The 19,626-nt window shown below is 40.5% G+C and overlaps 1 protein-coding gene across 2 annotated transcripts in view; it reads right to left on the minus strand.

Annotated features, from left to right (window-relative positions):
* The window catches only part of UTP6 (UTP6 small subunit processome component), a 30,022-nt gene extending 10,648 nt beyond the window's left edge, over window positions 1-19,374 (minus strand). The window contains exons 1-13 of one of the 2 annotated variants that reach the window (XM_047833082.1): window positions 19,164-19,374; window positions 17,605-17,689; window positions 14,100-14,141; window positions 13,326-13,418; window positions 12,178-12,225; window positions 11,673-11,736; window positions 9,285-9,403; window positions 7,019-7,096; window positions 6,181-6,262; window positions 5,142-5,223; window positions 3,868-4,079; window positions 3,102-3,181; window positions 2,673-2,750 (exon numbers count right to left, since the gene is read on the minus strand). In XM_047833082.1, coding sequence (XP_047689038.1) covers window positions 2,673-2,750; window positions 3,102-3,181; window positions 3,868-4,079; window positions 5,142-5,223; window positions 6,181-6,262; window positions 7,019-7,096; window positions 9,285-9,403; window positions 11,673-11,736; window positions 12,178-12,225; window positions 13,326-13,418; window positions 14,100-14,141; window positions 17,605-17,689; window positions 19,164-19,255 — 1,155 coding nt within the window. In that variant the 5' untranslated portion in view covers window positions 19,256-19,374. The remainder of the gene's footprint in view (window positions 1-2,672; window positions 2,751-3,101; window positions 3,182-3,867; window positions 4,080-5,141; window positions 5,224-6,180; window positions 6,263-7,018; window positions 7,097-9,284; window positions 9,404-11,672; window positions 11,737-12,177; window positions 12,226-13,325; window positions 13,419-14,099; window positions 14,142-17,604; window positions 17,690-19,163) is intronic. The other variant, XM_047833083.1, reaches the window with a different exon arrangement.
* Window positions 19,375-19,626: the final 252 nt, after the last annotated feature.

Raw genomic sequence — 19,626 nt, forward strand, 5'->3', positions numbered from 1 at the left:
AATAGCCAGAGTGGTGATGACAAGATAGCAATAATGGAAAGAGAGCAGGGCTGCCAAGGCCCCTCTAAATTTACAGGGTGTGACTATCTTGCCAGCATTCAATAGCTCAAACAGGAGCAGCTGAACTCATCCAAGCCTGGGATTTTTCCCAGATGTCATAATGGGAAAACAGGACCTCACTCATGGTATAACACAGCAGGCTAGCATATAGTTTATGCATTACCTAGCTATACAGAAAAAGTATTTTCTAAAATGAACTACTGGGACCTCATCAAGATAAAAAGCTTCTCTGCACAGCGAAGGAAACAATCAGCAAAATTAAAAGGCAACCAATGGAATGAGAGAAGATATTTGCAAATGACATATCAGATAGAGTCAGTATCCAAAATCTATAAAGAACTTATCAAACTCAACACCCAAAAAACAATCCAGTGAAGAAATGGGCAAAAGACATGAATAGACACTTTTCAAAAGACATCCAGATGGCCAAGACACACGAAAAAATGCTCAACATTACTCAGCATCAGGAAAATACAAATCAAAACCATAATGAGCTACCACCTGACACCTGTCAGAATGGCTAACATTAACAACTCAGGCAACAACAGATGTTGACGAGGATGCGGAGAAAGAGGATCTCTTTTGCATTGTTGGTGGGAATGCAAACTGGTGCAGCCTCTCTGGAAAACAGTAAGGAGGTTCTTCAAAAAATTAAAAATAGAACTACCCTACGACCCAGCAACTGCACTACTAGGTATTTATCCAAAGGACACAGATGTGCTGTTTCGAAGGGACACACGCACCCCAATGTTTATAGCAGCACTGTCAACAATAACCAAAGTATGGAAAGAGCCCAAATGTCTACCGATGGATGAATAAAGAAATGTATGTGTATACATATGTATGTATGTATGTATGCATATATGTATATACACACACACACAGACACACATACACAATGGAGTATTAGTGATCAAAAAGAATGAAATCTTGCCATTTGCAACAACATAGGTGGAACTAGAGGGTATTATGCAAAGCAAAATTAGTCAGAGAAAGACAAATATCATATGACTTCACCCATATGTGGAATTTAAGATATAAAACAGATGAACACGGGGGAAGAGAAGAAAAAATAATATAAAAACAGAAAGGGGACAAAACTTAAGAGACGCTTAAATACAAAGAACAAACTGAGGGTTGCTGGAGGCGTTGTGGGTGGGAGGATGGCTACATGGGAAAGGGGGCACTGAGGAAGACACTTGTTGGCATGAGCGCTGGGTGTCATACATAGGGGATGAATCAATCACTGGATTCTACTCCTGAAATCATTATTGCACCATACGCTAACTTGGATGTAAATTAAAAAATAAATAAATAAAAAATAAAAAATAAATAAAAAGTATTTTTGGGGGCACCTAGGTGGCTCAGTTGGTTGAGCATCAGGCTCTTGATTTCGACTCAGGTCATGATCTCACAATTCATGAGATCAAGCCCACCGTCAGGCTCTGTGCTAACAGCGTGGAACCTGCTTGAGGTTCTCTCTATCCCTCTCTCTACCCCTCCTCCATGTCTGCCCCCACATTCTCTCTCACTCTCTCTCAAAATAAATAAACATTTAAAAAGTATTTTTTAAGGGTTGCCTGGGTAGCCTAATCGGTTAAGCATCCGACTCCTGATTTTGGCTCAGGTCATGATCTCAAGGGTTGGTGAGTTCGAGCCCCGCGCATCGGGTTCTGTGCTGACAGTGCAGAGCCTGCTTGGGATTCTGTCCCCTCCTCTCTCTGCCCCTCCCCCGTTTGCCCTTTGTATCTTTTTCAAAAACAAACTCTTAAAAAGTATTTTTTAAACGTTAACGTACGAACATTTTTGTATAAGTTAACAACTTTGTGAGCTGCCAAAAACAAGGATCACTTTTTTTTTTTTAATTTTAGAGAGAGAGAGAGAACACACATACACACAATGCATGCAACAAAGAGGGAGAGGGAGACAGAGGCAATCTTAAGCAGGCTGCATGCTCAGCACGGAACCCAAGGCCAGGCTTGATCTCACAACCCTGGGATCATGACCTGAGCCGAAATCAAGAATCGGACACCCAACTGACTGAATCACCCAGACGCTCCTCACTAACACTGTTTTAAAATCAAGTAAACAAACTCAGAAAAGTTAAGTGGTTTGCCCAAGTTATCTAGCTAGTAAGTGACAAAACCCAATGTAGAAATACCTCAGCGCATTATCCTGGTCTCCATACCAATCCTCACCCACCCCAGAAAGTAGGCATGGGTTAACAGGTTTCTTACTAGAATGTCAGCTTCTGAAACACAGGAACACATCTAATCTCTCTTTATTTTTATTGTACCAATGCTTAATCTGGGCTAGGCATATATTCAGGAAAGGGATGTTCAGGACAAGATGTATGGGTAAACAAAATAAACCCAAGTTGCGACTCCCTGTTCTGGCTATTTTCCACCACGTAACATTCCTTTCTTTACTGTACAGATTTCATTTCTGGCATATACCAAATACCGAGAGTCAAATGTAATGTCACTCATCTTCCATACCAAACATCCAAATGGGTTTAGTCACATAACACATAACAATATATTAAAACACATGACACCATCATGAGCCAACTGGAATCAAGTACATGTTACTGGCAGTGAATGTGCCCTTACCCACTGCTTATACTGAAATTCCGGTAGAAGCCTGAGTTCATGTGCCTTCCTGAACGCCATCATGGTTCTTTCCAGCCTCTGAAATCAGAAAAATCTCTCAGTTCGTTACAAACATCCCCACAGGGGTCTGTGGCCTCTGACAGGAACAAGTGCAACCAAGAAAAGGAACTTGAGGTAGTTTCCCTTATGATTAGACCAGCTAAACAGCCACACCAAACACAGCCCAGTAACAGGGTGCTTCTTAATCAGGTGGCTGGAAAAAGGATACAGCAGGCTCAGACCTTCAGAATGACAGATCAACCACAAGGGGAAAGAGCTTAGGTTAAGTTCTTGGAAGCTGTCCCAGGCCCCAAAGGAGCCATGTGTCTGCTCTTTTTACAGAAAACACTTTCTAGTCAGCCACTATAACCATGTAACGTAGGCCCTCACCTTCTCTCTGAGGAACTGACTGCTTGTCTTCTTGGTGAATCTTTCCAAGCAGAAGGTGATGTAACACTTCCACATGGCCTCTGGAAAAGTCAGATTATGCGGATCACATCACTAGTTCTCTCCATTTAACAGTCATCATACATCTTTCCTTTGAAGGGAAAATTCCTCTGAAAAAGGGTTTAAGCTAGTCCGGTGGAAAAAACTAGTTATCCTGATTACAGCTAATCAAACATCTCAAATACTGAGTAATGACTTAACTATAAAAAGTAAAGGGCAGCCTGTGTGGCTCAGTCGGTCAGGCGTTCAACTTCAGTTCAGGTCATGATCTCATGGCTGGTTTGAGTTCAAGCCCCACGTCGGGCTCTGCGCTGACAGCTCAGAGCCTGGAGCCTGCTTCAGATTCTGTGTCTCCCTCTCTCTGCCCCTTCCTTCCCTGCTCACGCTCTCTCTCTCAAAAATTAAACATTAACACTCCAATATATAAAATTTGGAAGCAAGTCTGTATGAAAAGAGAATTAGAGAATGACAATCTTCTGAATTATCATTTCCTATGTACCATTTCCCCCAAACGGATACCATTACTACTATCGAGGAAGGACATCAAAGCTCCATCTTTGACCACCACAGAACAAGTTGGAAAGGCAGGCACACTGTAAACTAGCACGGAGAGAATCCTGAAACTGACGTTGGTAATGGGAACGGAAGCTTCGGCTTCCCATTCGTGAATACTAACTTCGACACCACCCCAAGGTTTGGTGAAGTTCACCTGTAGGGAGAGTCTTCACCGCCTCTTCATACACAGCACAGCACCTCTCCTCCTTCCGGCCCACCTCCACTGCTCTGGCTTGTTTTGTCGCAGGCTGCTCTCCTCCTGGCTGTGACTCTATCTCTAATTCTCGCCGTGCCACATAATCCCAAGTGAGAGGGTCATCTGTGTGTAGAGCCTGAAGGCTGAAAAGCAGTTCGCTGGCATCAGCCCTATGACACGAAACTTAACTCAATATCAAACAGACAGTTCCCAATGCTCTAAAAATGCACCCAGGGGCACCTGGGTGCCTTAGTCGATTGGGCAACCGACTTGGGCTCAGGTCATGATCTCATGGTTCATGAGTTCGAGCCCCATGTCGGGCTCTGTGCTGACAGCTTGGAGTCTGGAGCCTGCTTCGGATTCTGTCTTCCTTTCTCTGTCCCTTCCCTGCTTACACACTGTGTCTCTCAAAAGTAAACGTTAAAAAAAAAAAAAAAAATTTAAGAGTGCACTCGGGACACCCCTTTAACAATTCCATTACCAGGAGACAATTCCCCAGCAAGCCCTCCAGAGATCTTCACGCTCACTGCATAAATTTTGTCAATCAATCAGAGTTGTGGCACATTTATTAGGTTTCAGAATGTTTCAGATTTCATTCACAAGTTAGCTCTCAAAGTTAAATCAACAGGTATGTGTGATGAGACAGTCCTCGAGCCCTGGAGAACCTTATATCCAGGCTCTTGATTTTCTGTAACAGAGGCAAGAAAAAAAAAAAAAAAAAAGCATGACCTAAACCTCTACCAAAGCTCTGAAGGCATCCAAAGGGCAAACAAGCCAAGTTCTGTTTTATCTCCTGTGAAAGTAAGGGGTGCTACCTAAGAGTGATGTACCCACAAGGCAGGCTGCAAAAAATTCTCAAACAATATGCTCCAACATTAAAGAATAAAATAACCTACAGCAATCACCTGCAAACCTTTATGAGGACCACTCTCATTCTATGGACAAAAGACATACCAGCACAGCAGAAATATACGTCTTGATATCAGCTGTACGATATGTTTGTCACTGAGTAAAGACAAACTAACTCCCAAGGGAAGCCCAGAAGTGAGTCAAACAAGTTCTCCAGAGATATTTACTTTTCTATGACTTACTATGATACAATAGCCCTAAAACCTTGCTTTCTTCCAAGGACTTAGCATAGTGTCTTCTTTCCCTCTTTCTAAACACCCAACCTCAAACTTTTACCACAAGATCGGAAATAGACATATTCACCTTTCCACGAACTTACTTACTCATCATAAATTTCTCTTTGCAGATCTTTGGCAAAGTCAAATAGCTGTGCAATTGTAAGCAGTGACACGTGAAATTCTGCACCTAAAATTTTAAAAATTGGGAAGGGGAGTAAGACTGTCAAGTGTCATTTTACTGTAAAGAACCACTTTCTTCTACAAGAAAGTACCACTTTCTTGATGTACTAGAGCTAATTCTTTTGTATTATTTGAGAAATAGGACAAAACAGAAAAAAAAATCACCCATAGCCCCACTACACAAGCAAAGTCATTAGTGATATTTTAGAGTATTCATAAGTACTTCTTTTCTTCTAAACATCTTAAAAGCATAAAGAAATGTTCTAAATCACCTATTTCTTTCCAACTCTCCATGTGAATTAAATACTTGATAAACTTACTGAAATGTTCAAGTATACCCTAAGGGGCTATCAACGTTTTCTGAAAGAAACAGGACACTATTCCCATAGAATTTTATATACACTCTAACAGAATTTCTAACATAAATTTTCAACATTAGCTAAAGGTCTTCTTCCCTTTTAATTTTTTTAATGCTTATTTTTTAGAGAGAGAAAGAGACAGAGTATGAGTGAGGAAGGGGCAGAGAGAGTGGGAGACGCAGAATCTGAGGCGGGCTCCAGGCTCCGAGCTGTCAGCACCGAGCCTGATGCAGAGCTCAAACTCACAAACTACAAGATCATGACCTGGGCTGAAGTCAGTCGCTTAACCGGCTGAGCCACCCAGGCGCCCTGGTCTTCCTCATTTTAAATAGAACATTGTGGGGTGACTGGGTAACTCATTCAGTTAAGCATCAAACTTCAGCTCAGATCAAAATCTTGCAGTTCATGAGTTCAAGCCCCATGTCAGGCTCTGCACTATCTGCACGGATAATGCAGAGCCTGGTTGGGATTCTCTCTCTCTCTCTCTGCCACACCCTCCCCACACATATTTGCATTCTCTCTCTCTCAAAATAAACATAAATAAATAAATAAATAAATAGAATGTTGCACTTTCTATCATAAATAAATATTCAAAACATACGTACCTTTAATTATGTTCACAGAATTTTTGTAGATAATCCGTGCCAACTCGCCCTTAAGGATTTCTTCAGGATAATCAAGATTCCCCTAAAGAGTATTATAGTAAACATAACTTAACAGACAGTGCCAGTAACTAGAAAAAGCACTAGGATAAAAATTAACAGCCCTAGACTATCTGTGCCATATGACCTCTGGCAAACCACATCTCTCTCTGGGCCACTTCCCTCACTTGTAAAATGTGCAGCTTGAACAAGACCACTGACCTTCCCAATGTGTTCTCTCAGGCTCCTAGAGCAATAGCAAGATCACATGGCTTAAGGCCTGACTCTACTTAGACCAGAGCAGGTCAGGTTTTACATGGCTTGTTTACCCTTCTGGGTAAACTTTTATTTGAATAAAAAAGTTCACAGCTGGAAACCACAATAACAGATGATAGCAAAGTTCCTTTTTCAGCTCAAACATTCTAAAACTTTTCTTTAAAATTACCGTCACCAAAAAAATTATATAAAAAGCTAGGAACCACACATTTCACAACCTTCCTCGAGCTCCTTCAACCCATTAGTATGTCATTTAATGAAACCATAAAGTATTAGGGAAACCATTTACCCTTCTATCAATAATAAATTATTTTGAGGACTACTTCAAACAGTCCAAATGTGTATTTTTAAAGCACAGAATTCCATTTTTATTACTAAGCCCGTTTAATTAAATCAACTCTAGATTCATCTCAAAGTTTCAAAACCGGCATTAAATAAAAAATACATTTAAAAAATTGTCTCTTATTCCTAAGAAGGCTCAAAGCACTATTAATTGTTAATGTGTGATGACACGTTCGGATCTTACCACATCCATTTTGGCTTTTTCAAATTCTTCCTTTTCCTTCCTCAGTTTCTCAGTATGCATCAGCTCCATCCTAAAGTACTATACAAGGGAAATTATAAACTGAAAATCTTTGGAAATATATATATTTTTTTAATTAGAAATACATAAGATGCCATTTTTTACCCATAAATATCAGATCTGTGAAAGTCTGGGGATAGCGTGATATTTTTTGTTATGAAACTAGATGACACTGACAAGAAGGGAGTTCCTTGTGATGGTAGAACAGCTCTGCATTTTGATTGTGGTGGTGGTTACACAAATCTACACATGTAAAAAAAAAAAAAAAAAATGACAGAGAACCAACCATATGCACACATTAGATCAATGTCAATTCCCTGATTTTAATATATGTATTATAATTTCATAAAATTAACCATCAGGAGGTGCCTGGGTAGCTCAGTCGGTTGAGGGACTCTTTTTTTTTTATCTTTTTTTATTTTTTTATTTTTTTTTTCAACGTTTATTTATTTTTGGGACAGAGAGAAACAGAGCATGAACGGGGGAGGGGCAGAGAGAGAGGGAGACACAGAATCGGAAACAGGCTCCAGGCTCTGAGCCATCAGCCCAGAGCCCGACGCGGGGCTTGAACTCGCGGACCGCGAGATCGTGACGTGGCTGAAGTCGGACGCTTAACCGACTGTGCCACCCAGGCGCCCCATGAGGGACTAACTCTTGATTTCAGCTCAGGTCATGATCTCACAGTTGTGGGATCGAGCCCTGTGTTGGGCTCTATGCTGACAATGCAGAGCCTGCTTGGGATTCTCTCTCCCCCTCTCTGCCCCTCCCCCACTTGCATTCTCTCTCAAAATAAATAAATGTGAAAAAAAAAGTTTTATTAATTTCTTAAAGTTTATTTATATTTTGAAGGAAAGAGAGACATAATGATCGAGAGAGGGGCAGAGAGAGAGATACAGAATCCGAAGCAGGCTCCAGGCTCTGAGCTGTCAGCACAGAGCCCAACACAGGGCTCAAACTCCCAAGTGGTGAGATCATGACCTAAGCCAAAGGTGGACTCTTAAACCGACTGAGCCACCCAGGCACCCTCTAATTTACTTTGAAAAAGAATAAGCAATAAACCTACTTCTATTTTTGGAAATACCAGTTTGAGTATTTAGGAAAACTTCCAAAAAACATAAACAATACTTCCATAAAATAACCTTATAACGGCAGGGAGGAGTGATACTTATTGTTTCTCAATCAAAATACTACAGGTAGCAAAGGGATATCGAAAAGAATATGAAAACAAGGGAAGAAATGCTGAGCTGCAATATAAAACATCATTAAAGAACTACAAGACCAAAAATCACTAGTTAGGACAGCTACAGAACCTACAAGCATAAAGACCCAAATCGGGGTGCCTGGGTGGCTCAGTCAGTTAAGCATCTGACTTTGGCTCAGGTCATGATCTAGTGGTTCAGGAGTTCGAGCCCCGCGTTGGGTTCTGTGCTGACAGCTCAGAGCCTGGAGCCTGCTTCAGATTCTGTGTCTCCCTTTCTCTCTACCCCTCTCCTGCTAGCGCTCTGTATCTCTGTCAAAAATAAACATTAAAAAAAAAAAAATTAAAAAAAAAAAAGACCCACATCTTTTTCCATCAAATAAGGCTTCATTTTCAATTGAAGACAAGACAGTAGTTTCTCCCTTATCCTGACAAATACCTCAAAAAAGGGCAGCTTCTAATAATACACCATTTTTAGCACTTGCTTTTTTCTTAATTGAAAGTCTGGCCATCACTGTTCTAGTGCCTCCTTCTAAGGCGTTAAGTCCAGCAAGAGGGGAAGGAGGGATATCTCTCAAGAAAAAAGAGACAATAAGAATAAGTGGGGAAAAATGAAGAGAAGCCAAAAGAAGAAGATATAAAAAGAGAGAGAAAGGAAGGAGAGAAAGAAGATAAGAAGTAGGGAAGGTAGATGCAAGGGAAAAAACAACAAAGGTTTAAAGATGGCTGAACCCTGGCCCCACAACGAAAATAGGTAGGGTCCAGTTCCCCACCCCTCCCAACCATAATGGGCAGTAAGAGTTCTAATCTCTCACTAACAACCTGGAAGATGCACATGGTCAACACCTAATACTGGCCAAGAAACAGCTTCGCCGCTCTCCTTTTCCAGCAGCTCCTCTACTTATCCCTAGCCTCCACAAATCCAAGTCTTTTTAACTTAATCAAGAATGTAAGTCTACAGAGGACCAAAACTGAGACATCACTCTTTCACCTTACAGGTACACAACTCACTTCTTGATAAAGTTTTGGGCACTCTGGATGAAAGCGCAGAGCTCGAAGAAATAGTTGTCTTGCACTTTCTGAAGATAAGCGATCTTCCATTTCCCATTTGGCTGCCATAATCCACAAAGCTATATAAATAAAAAACATCAGACTTCATTTCAATACATCAATCAAGTCAGACTAAAAAAAAAAGAAAAAAAGATCAATGCTCCAATTTTAATACTCAAAGAATTTTTTTTTAATCTTCCCAAAAGAGGAAAGGGATGGAGAGAGGGAATTTCAATGGTTATTTGTAAAGTATTGCTGCTTTACCTAAAATTAGAGTATTCTGGGGCACCTGGGTGGCTCAGTGTGTTAAGTATCCGAGTACTGATTTCAGCTGAGGTCATGATCTCACAGTCCATGGGTTCAAGCCCCGTGTCAGGCTCTGAGCTAATAGTACAGAGCCTGCTTGGGATTCTCTCTCTCCCTGTCTCTCTGCCCCTCCCGCATGCTTATGTGTACTCTCTCTCTCAAAATAAACTTTAAATAAAATAAAAATAAATAAATAAAAATTAGAATATTCTGAAGGGAAGAGGTAAATGATAACATCTGTGGGTACGTATGTGCCTCATTCAATCTAAGATCAACATCACTATAAGTCACATATAAACTTTAGAACTATAAAAATACTGGAAGAAATTGTGCATCTTAGAATCAATGAAATAAAAATATTTCACTCTTTTTCTTTATTTAAGTAGTTTATAATTTCTTTTGAATGGCTCAACATTAGGGGCGCCTGGGTGGCGCAGTCGGTTAAGCGTCCGATTTCAGCCAGGTCACGATCTCGCGGTCCGTGAGTTCGAGCCCCGCGTCGGGCTCTGAGCTGATGGCTCAGAGCCTGGAGCCTGTTTCCGATTCTGTGTCTCCCTCTCTCTGCCCCTCCCCCGTTCATGCTCTGTCTCTCTCTGTCCCAAAAATAAATAAACATTGAAAAAAAAAAAAAAATTTGAATGGCTCAACATTAAAAATAAAATTTTTATCACACCTGTTGGGAATAAAGGCTTTAAAAACAAAAACCTTTGTCTTTCTACACAGGAAATCAACGTCGAGTTAACATTCCAGCTATTTCCCTAGAAACTTAATAAAAGTCAGCTATGTTACCAGACAAGACTGCCTTCGGTAAAAATGACTCATGGTTAGTAACCACGTCTGGACTAGAAGGGTTATTAATGAGAGAGCGCGACTGCTTTGGGCTTTCCTGAGCATGTGACTCCTGAAATTGAGCACAGTCCTTTCTAGGATCCCTGGAAGCTGTGCCCATCCACAGGACTTCTAAATCAGAGCTGTTCCTCTACCCATTCACATGGTCTCATTCCCTCACACCTGAACTGTCATCTTGGGGACCAAGGACTGGCCTCCAAATTGCTAAGAGTACTCTACTAAAGACTCTCACCTAATGCTGTATCCTCTGGTGAATTAACTGGTGCCAAATGTGGCCTATCTTAGCCTGTGTAGCATGAACCTGGTTGAGCCTAATACTTGAGAATAGGCACTGGAGTACCTCCCCTACAAAATTATGTGCTATTTCACACAGTATTCACAAGAGAAGTCTTTCTCTTACAAAACATGAGTACCTAATATGTGCCAGGCACTCTTGCAAAATCTGCGTTAACATTTTCCCCTTTAAGTTTTTAAGTTTTCCCCTCTAAGTGCCCCTTAAATGTGAATACATCCAAATAGAATGTCTCTCAAAGGACCAAGGAGTTTCTTTTATCATCATCTAAAAAGAAACTTAGTGGGGTGCCAGCCTGGCTCAGTCAGTAGAGCAGGTGACTCTTGATCTCTGGGTCATGAGTTCAAGTCTCATATTGCATGCAGAACTTTTTTTTAAACTTTTAATGTTTATTTTTGAGAGAAAGTGGGAAAGGGGCAGAGAGAGGGAGACAGAGGATCCCAAAAAGGCTACACACTGACAGCAGAGATCGATATGGGGCTTGAACTCACAAACCATGAGATCATGACCTGGGTCAAGGTCGGAGGTTTAACGTACTGAGCCAACCAGACACCCTACACAGAGCATATTTTTAAAAATAACAATAAAATAAAGTAAAACATACTTTAAAAATAAATGAATAAAATACTTTTTAAAATAAATAAATCAGTAAGTAAATAAATAAGTAAATAAAAAGAAATTTAGTCCTTCTTACCCACAGATACAATACTCAACACAATAAATGATACACAATATACAGGGATGAACTAAGAGGCAGCTATTCAGAAACCAGAACTGCTGAGGCCTAGTACCTACGCTCAAGTTCTCAAACTAATTTCTTTTAGGTTTATGAAGCAAAACAAATGCCAAAATAGCTTGAGTCTACATAAAAGGTAGAAGAACTGACAAGGATCTCACCATACCTGGCTTGTTTGAATGAATGGCCAACATGGCAGAAAATACCTTGCTAAGTTGAGCTTTGGTGGCCTGTAAGAGAGAAAAAGCAATTCTACTTCCTATACACTGAACTCATTATTAGTCATCTCTAAGTGATCTGTACGGTTTCCTTACCAACTCAAAATCCAATGGGGCAAGATATGCTCTTATAGGGACATAGAAACAAATATAGACACACTCATAGTTTTTTCTACCTAAACCACTACATGCAAACATTCTAAGTATCTAAACAAATCTAACTTTACTAAATAAATACACACAACAAAGATCATCTTCTGACTTAGAAACCAATTATATAGTCTTCAGATATGCAAATGTTGTTACACTGAAGTTCAGCCTTCTTGGAGTCTTTTCCGATTTACTAACCCTACAACTTTGGAGAAAACATGGAGTTCAGTACTCAAGCACGGAGCTTAAAAGGCAGACTTACTAAAAGAACAAGGAAGCAAGACACAACTGCGCAATACTCACCCATTTCTTACAAAAGACTATATAGGATAGCCATAGTTGAACATCATCCTGCAAGAAAAGCAACGTAGTAAGCTGCTCGAATTTGAACTTAATACATAATACACTTTTGCACTAATTAACTTTCTTTAGAAAGAGAGGTAGATTTCAGGAAAGCCAATGTGTTACACATTGCTCAGCCTATTAGGCTGTAACTCACTGAGGTCTTAGATCTCTTAAATGTGTTAACTCCATCTGGCCACCCGTTCTCACCTACCATGCTCCAAGACAAAATTTGTTGTCTATCCAATTTGCTCAATGCAGTTTTGTTTTCATTTCTTTAATGTGTATTTATATTTAATGGTGAGGGGAGAGGGGGAGGGGCGGCGGCGGAGGGGGCCGGGAGACAGAGGATCCAAAGCAGGCTCCATGCTGATAGCAGAGTGCCTGATGTGAGGCTCGAACTCACGAACCGCAAGATCATGACCTAAGCTGAAGTCAAACATTTAACCAACTGAGCCACCTAGGCGCCCTTTGTTTTCTTTTTAAAAATATTTTATTTAATTTATTTTTGAGAGAGAAGAACAGGGGAAGGGCGGAGAGAGAGAAAGAGAGAATGTGAATTCAAAGCAGGCTCCATGCTATCAGCACACAGCCTGACATGGGGCTCAAACTCACAAACCGCATGACTATAACCTGAATTATGCTTAACAGACAGAGCCATCTAGGCGCCCCTTGCTCAATGCAGTTCTTAACTGGTCTCAATCAGGGGTAGCAACCCCAAATTTGTCATTCCCAGGATCTAAAGTACTCCCAGTCCCAGAGCCCAACTTGAAGAACATCAAGTTAGTGAGGTGCTGCCCCTACTCTAACCATTTATCTTCCACCTCCAAGTCTTCAGTGTTCTTCACTTAGAGATTTATCCATACATCCCAAATTTCTAATCCTTAACCATGTATCAAATCCACCTTTTTCAGTACCATCCTCAAAGAAGAACTATAAGGTAATGAGACCAATTTTCTTCACGGTTTGATAAGTGGTTTCAAATAATACCATTATTAGGTTAAATATTGAGACACCCAAGAACAAACAATACATTTGAATACTGAAACATAATACATATAATATATATCTTCACATCTCTTACAATTAAAGATGCTCTGACCACTTACTTTCCATTTTGCTGAAGCACGCCGGAAGACACCTTGTACCCGGTGTACAATAGAATTCTCAATCTCATCCTTCTTAAATGAATACCCGATGCGCTTAAAGGTGACATTTAAAAAAAAAAAAAAAAGCCTCAATTTAATCACATTTATCCATAACAACATTCCTACTTGATTTTAAACTGTACTGACAGGGGTGCCTAGATGGCCCAGTCAGTTGGGCGTCTGACTCTCCGGTCATGGTCTAATGGTTGGTTGAAATCAAGCCTCGCATCAGGCTCTGTGCTGACAGTGCGCAGCCTCCTTAGATTCTCTTTCCCTCTCTCTCTGCCCTTTCCCACTTGCGTGCACTCTCTCTAAATAAATATTTTTAAAAAGGTGCTGATAGGGGCGCCTGGGTGGCGCAGTCGGTTAAGCGTCCGACTTCAGCCAGGTCACGATCTCGCGGTCCGTGAGTTCGAGCCCCGCGTCAGGCTCTGGGCTGATGGCTCAGAGCCTGGAGCCTGTTTCCGATTCTGTGTCTCCCTCTCTCTCTGCCCCTCCCCCGTTCATGCTCTCTCTCTGTCCCCAAAAAAATAAATAAACGTTGAAAAAAAAAAAAATTTAAAAAAAAAAATAAATAAAAAGGTGCTGATAAAGAAAACAAATGATTACAAACACCCATTATGAACACAGCACCACACAATTTATCAGTGCCAACTGCTTCCCAAACCCAAGTTCTAGCTATAGAGCCACACTACCTAATCTAAATTTTTTCCAATTTCCAGAATATCTACTTACAGTTCTTCTTCTCTGAATCAACTCCAAAAGATTAATTTCATACTATGGAAAAAAAACATATAAGAAAAGAGAAAACAATAAAATTTATAACCTTTTAAATTATAACTTTTTAATTTATAAACCTTAATTTATAACAGGAACTGCATTTAGTTAAAATCATAAAGTAAATAAAAATCAAGAATATAAAACAAGATTGGGGCAGCTTGCTGGCTCAGCCGGTAAAGCATGCAACTCTTGATCTTTGGGTCATGACTTCAAGCCCCACGCTGGGCATAGAGCTTACTTTAAAAAAAATTTTTTGGGGCGCCTGGGTGGCGCAGTCGGTTAAGCGTCCGACTTCAGCCAGGTCACGATCTCGCAGTCTGTGAGTTCGAGCCCCGCGTCGGGCTCTGGGCTGATGGCTCAGAGCCTGGAGCCTGTTTCCGATTCTGTGTCTCCCTCTCTCTCGGCCCCTCCCCCGTTCATGCTCTGTCTCTCTCTGTCCCAAAAATAAATTAAAGAAAAAAAAAAATAAAAAATAAAAATAAAAAAAATTTTTTTTAAAAAAAGACTATAAAAGAAGATAATATGCTATCAAGCAAAATTTGTAGTAAATGTCTGTTAAAAGTCAGTGATAATTCACATCTACAAAACTCAAATCCATATGTTAGCAAGCATATAAACATCTTAGATGCAAAGAAAGTATGTTTCTAAAATCATAATATTTCTAAGATTTGGGGCTCCTGGCTGGTTTAGTCGGAAGAGCACACAACTCCTGATCTCAGGGTCATGAGTTCAAGCCCCACGTTGGGAATAGACATTATTTAAATAAATAAACAAACTTTTTTAAAAAAAAGAAAAACTTAAAAAAAAAAGACATAAGGTTCATAATATCAGACTTTCTAGTCTACAACAGCATGTTCCAACTTTGAGTAAATTAACCATGCAAAAATGTTAGCTTAACATAAGCAAATGAAAGACACAGTTGTGCCTAATTGGTTCTCCCTACCCTACCCTCTGAAGGACCACTTAAAACCTCTTAAGGTTCTCTAAAAACCACTACTATTCAATTCCTCTCTAAGCCTCAGTTTGAAGACTGTTAGAGACACAAAACTTAAGGCTTCACAAGATTCTATGCTTCATTTTACAAGTGCTTTATGAAATATTCAAGCACTCAGAACACCCAAGCAGCTATTACACAGCTACATCAAAGCCTACATTTTATTAAACTTGCTTCGAAGTCCCCTATGTATCATGTCTAATTCCACTCTTTTCCCTCCCCAGAAAAAATGACTATCTTGACTATTTATTATTCTGAAGCAAAACTTTGGACTTTATTATAATGCTTTCTTGAATGCTTTTTTTGTGTGTTTTTTTTAATATTTATTTATTTTTGAGAGAGAGAGAGAGAGAGAGAGCGAGCGAGCATGAGCAGGTGCCTGGGTGGCTCAGTCAGTTAAGTGTTCGACTTTGGCTCAGGTCATGATCTCGTAGTTTGTGAGTTCAAGCCCCACATCGGGCTCTGTGCTGACAGCTCGGAGCCTGGAGCCTGCTTGGGATTCTCTGTCTCATTCTCTCTCTGCCCCTCCCCTGCTCATGCTCTGTCTCGGTCTCTCAAAAAATAAACAAAAAAAAAATTAATTAATAAGGCTAACATTCTTTTCATAAGTTGATCAGTGAATGGTGTTTCCCCTTTGTGAACTGAATGTTCATATTTTTGTTGTTTTTATCCTTCATAGTTGTCATTTTCTTCTGAATCTGTAGTTCCTTAGATATTCTAGATTCAAAATATACGTGCTGTGGGGCACCTGGGTGGCTCAGTCGGTTAAGCATCCAACTCTTGATTTCAGCTCAGGTCATGATCTCTTGGTTTGTGAGATTGAGCCTCGCATTGGGCTCTGCACTGACAGTGCAGAGCCTGCTTAGGATTCTCTCTCCCCCCTCCCTCTCTGCCCCTACCCTACTTGCTCTCACTCTCTCTCAAAATAAATAAACTTAAAAAAAAAAAAAGTGTCTATATATGCGTGTGTGTGTGTGTGTGTGTGTGTGTGTGTGTGTACACATATATTTATGTACCGAAATTATTTTCTCCATTTTGTGGCATGTCTTTTTACATTGTGGCACCTTTTTTGCACAGACAAGCTTATTTTAAACATGGCCAAATCAATCTTCTTGTCATTGTGCTTTCATAGTCTCATTTAAGAAAACCTCTCCTACTCAAAGTCATTCTTTCATATTTCTTGTAGAGATACAAAGTTTTCCCCAAATTTACCTTTTCCATTCAGAAGGATTTTCATTTTGCTTATTATATGAGAGGGGTCTAATTTTATTTCCTCAATGCGGACAACCAGAACCTCACTGATTTAAAATGCCACTTACGTCTTATAGCAAGTTTATATGGTTGTGACAGTTGTGTGCACAGGGCGGGGATGTGAGTGAAAGTATGTACGTGTGGGAGTGTGTGGGAGTGTGTGTGTGTGTTTAATTTACTTATTTCAGTTATGGCCTCTAAAGCTAATCAACCTAATCCACAGGTACCTCTTCAAATATTTGAAGAGTGGAATTATCTGCCACTTCTCAAGTCTCCTTAAGGTTAAACGTGTCTATTTGTATTCTTTCAATGATTCCTCCTAGAACAAGGTTTCCATCCTGGCTGCCTTTTAACTAACCTTTCAAAGTCCTTCTTAAAATGCAGTCTCAAGCCTAACACAATGCTCCAGACACTGTCTGTTAAGTGCAAGACACCTTTTTTCAAACTAACGTCTTCTGAATGGCTACTGTTTGCAGTGTTCTTTGCTCAGCTAACTTACTCATCACTCTACTTTTGTTAATATGGTCCATTATTTTTTTTCTTTTGTCCTTTTCCAAGTTTATTCCTGAAGTATAGTTGCCACATAGCAATCCACCATGAGCTCCCAAACCTCTTCCAAGTACAAGATTCGTAGCCAGGTCTCATTTGTTCACCTGTTGTTGTTTTTCCAATCTAAGCTCAGAAAACCTCCAGTCTTATAGTATTACATCTTACCACTGGGTCCAGAATTTGTTATCTAACATATTAGTTATTCTCCTCTACCTGAAAATTGGTCTAGCATGTAAACTTTAGATTCACTCAAATCTCCCATTCATTTATAGTACTGAAGAATTTGCAGTATCCCTCTAAGGTAGCAGACTTACAGACACATAAATATTAACTTTCCAACCATCTACCATCATCAAACTCACTCTCCTTTATGTCTCCCCACAAGAAATAGTATGTCAATTCTCTTGCTTAAATCCTAATACACAGTATCTTTGGCAGTATCTGGTCTACTAACTCCATAGAAGGAAAAAAGAAAATTTCAGTTTGCCAAGGACTAAAGCCTTAGTGGGGCAACGTTATTCCCAGACCACTTCTACTCCTGTTCAAAAATTACCCGTTTAATCATCAATTCTAGAATTCTGCAAAAAACACTGAATCAAGCTCACCATTCTAGAATTGATTTAAAATTTGTGAGGGGACTAAAAAGTAGTGAACTTATCCACTTACTTGAACATAATTGATGAAGTCTTCCTTAAAAAGAGCTCTTCGCTGTATTTTGTATTCCAGATCTGAAGCCTTCTTAATGATAGCCCTGAGGAGAAAGCCATTTAAGATATAACAGTTGAAAAAAGCAGAAGTTAAATAATTTTGGAGTTTTAAGTTTATTTTAATATATTTAAAACATAATATATATATTAAAACATTTCCAAAACCTGAAATTCCCAAATTATCCTTCATAAGCAAGTTTTCTCTTACCTGATTACTTCTGTGTGCTTAGGGTGTGTGCATCAGGATTTTTTTTTAAATGTTTATTTATGAGAGAGAGAAAGACAGAGTGTGAGCAGGGGAGGGGCAGAGAGGGAGACACAGAATCCGAAGCAGACTCCTGACTCTGAGCCGTCAGCACAGTCTGACACGGGACTTGAACTCACAAACCATGAGATCATGACCTGAGCTGAAGTCGGATGCTCAACCAAGCCACCCAGGCGCCCAGTATTTTAAAATTTTCATGAAAATCATCTTAGTCAACTGCCAGGACCATTGACATTCCCACCAGCAAAGCAAATAATGTTAAGTACTTTACATTATTTGTATGTGATATTAGTAAAGATTTCTTTCCCTCCAAATTCTGGTCACTTGGATTTTAATAATAACCAAGTATCTTTTCTAAATTCCTTACTTCTGAGTTTTCCAACACTCAAACTAGAAAAAAAAAAAACAACCTAGATTGTCTCTACTGTCTCTATCGAGAAAGGTTTATTAACAGTACAAAGGACTCATGGGAAAGGATTGACTGTATTTAGCTAAAGAGAAAACACAACATGTGTATATTAAGAGAATTTAATGCAAGATGTACGAGGTCAATTACTGTCTCTAGTTAATGGTAATAGTAACATTTACTGAACACGCACTGAGAGTCCACACTTCTGGAACACCTGGGTGGCTCAGTCAGATAAGCCATGGACTCTTGATTTTGGCCCAGGTCATAATCTCACGGTTCTTGGGTTAGAGCCTGGCATCAGAACCTCTTGGGATCCTCTTCCACTCTCTCTCTGCCCTTCCCCCTACTCTCTCAAAAATAAACATTAAAGAAAAATTTTTTGAGTCCACACTATGCTGCATTTCACTAACAAAGGTTTACTTTAAGGCCCCCATTGTCACATTACTACATTCCCAGCCATTGTAAAATGCAGCAACAGTCACAGAAAACCACTAAAAAATATTAGGCTTAATTGTAACAAATTACTGAATGCCAACCTCGTGCCGGACGTTGTTGGCTAAAGCCTGGGGTAGAATACAAAATTGAATTAAATGGTCCCCATCTTCAAGTCTTACTAGAAAGATTTATCTCTTGGCACCCACTGCAGTTTGCATCTCTAGAGCAGTACAAACAGACCACCGTGCAACGAATGAGAAATTCCGGGAGTCAACAAAATCTGAAAATGGGCTTCTGCCATGTTACAAAAAATAAACACAATTAGGTGCCCCGGCATCCCTGCCCCCCCCCAGGCTCCCCCCTCCCTTCAGCCCGCCCCAGCTCTTCCACTTCCTCAGCTCTTTCTCACTTAATCTCCGCATGACTGAACAATCCAATACGCTCCAGCTGTTCCAATTCGGGGAGTCGATCTTCTATGCGTTCCTGAATTATCTCCGCCATGAGGTCACAACTCTACAGCCCACCAGCGAGCCTCTCGACCGCCAACACGCGCACGAAGCGGCCACCATCTATTCCGGAGACCTAGCCCTAGCGTTCGCACGTGCTGACGTAACGTGCGCCCTAGGTCCCGCCTTTTCCGCTTCCGCCGCCTCCGCCGTCGGAGACCGCCCTCCGGCCCTTGCGGCGGCTGTCACCTCTCCGAGGCTGACTGTGGGTCTTCCGCGGAGCACCCCTCCGGCTCGGGAGGATTCACGTGAACTGGAGTGAAGGGGCGGGGCCAGAGTGGGGGCGGGGCGAGACGCGCCCTGAGCTAAACGTGGGCGGGGGTTCGAGAGAGCGCTCCCAGTGTCTAGAGGGGTTACCTGAAAGGA

Source organism: Prionailurus viverrinus, chromosome E1 (genome assembly GCF_022837055.1).
Source record: "Prionailurus viverrinus isolate Anna chromosome E1, UM_Priviv_1.0, whole genome shotgun sequence".
Classification (NCBI taxonomy): Eukaryota; Metazoa; Chordata; class Mammalia; order Carnivora; family Felidae; genus Prionailurus; species Prionailurus viverrinus.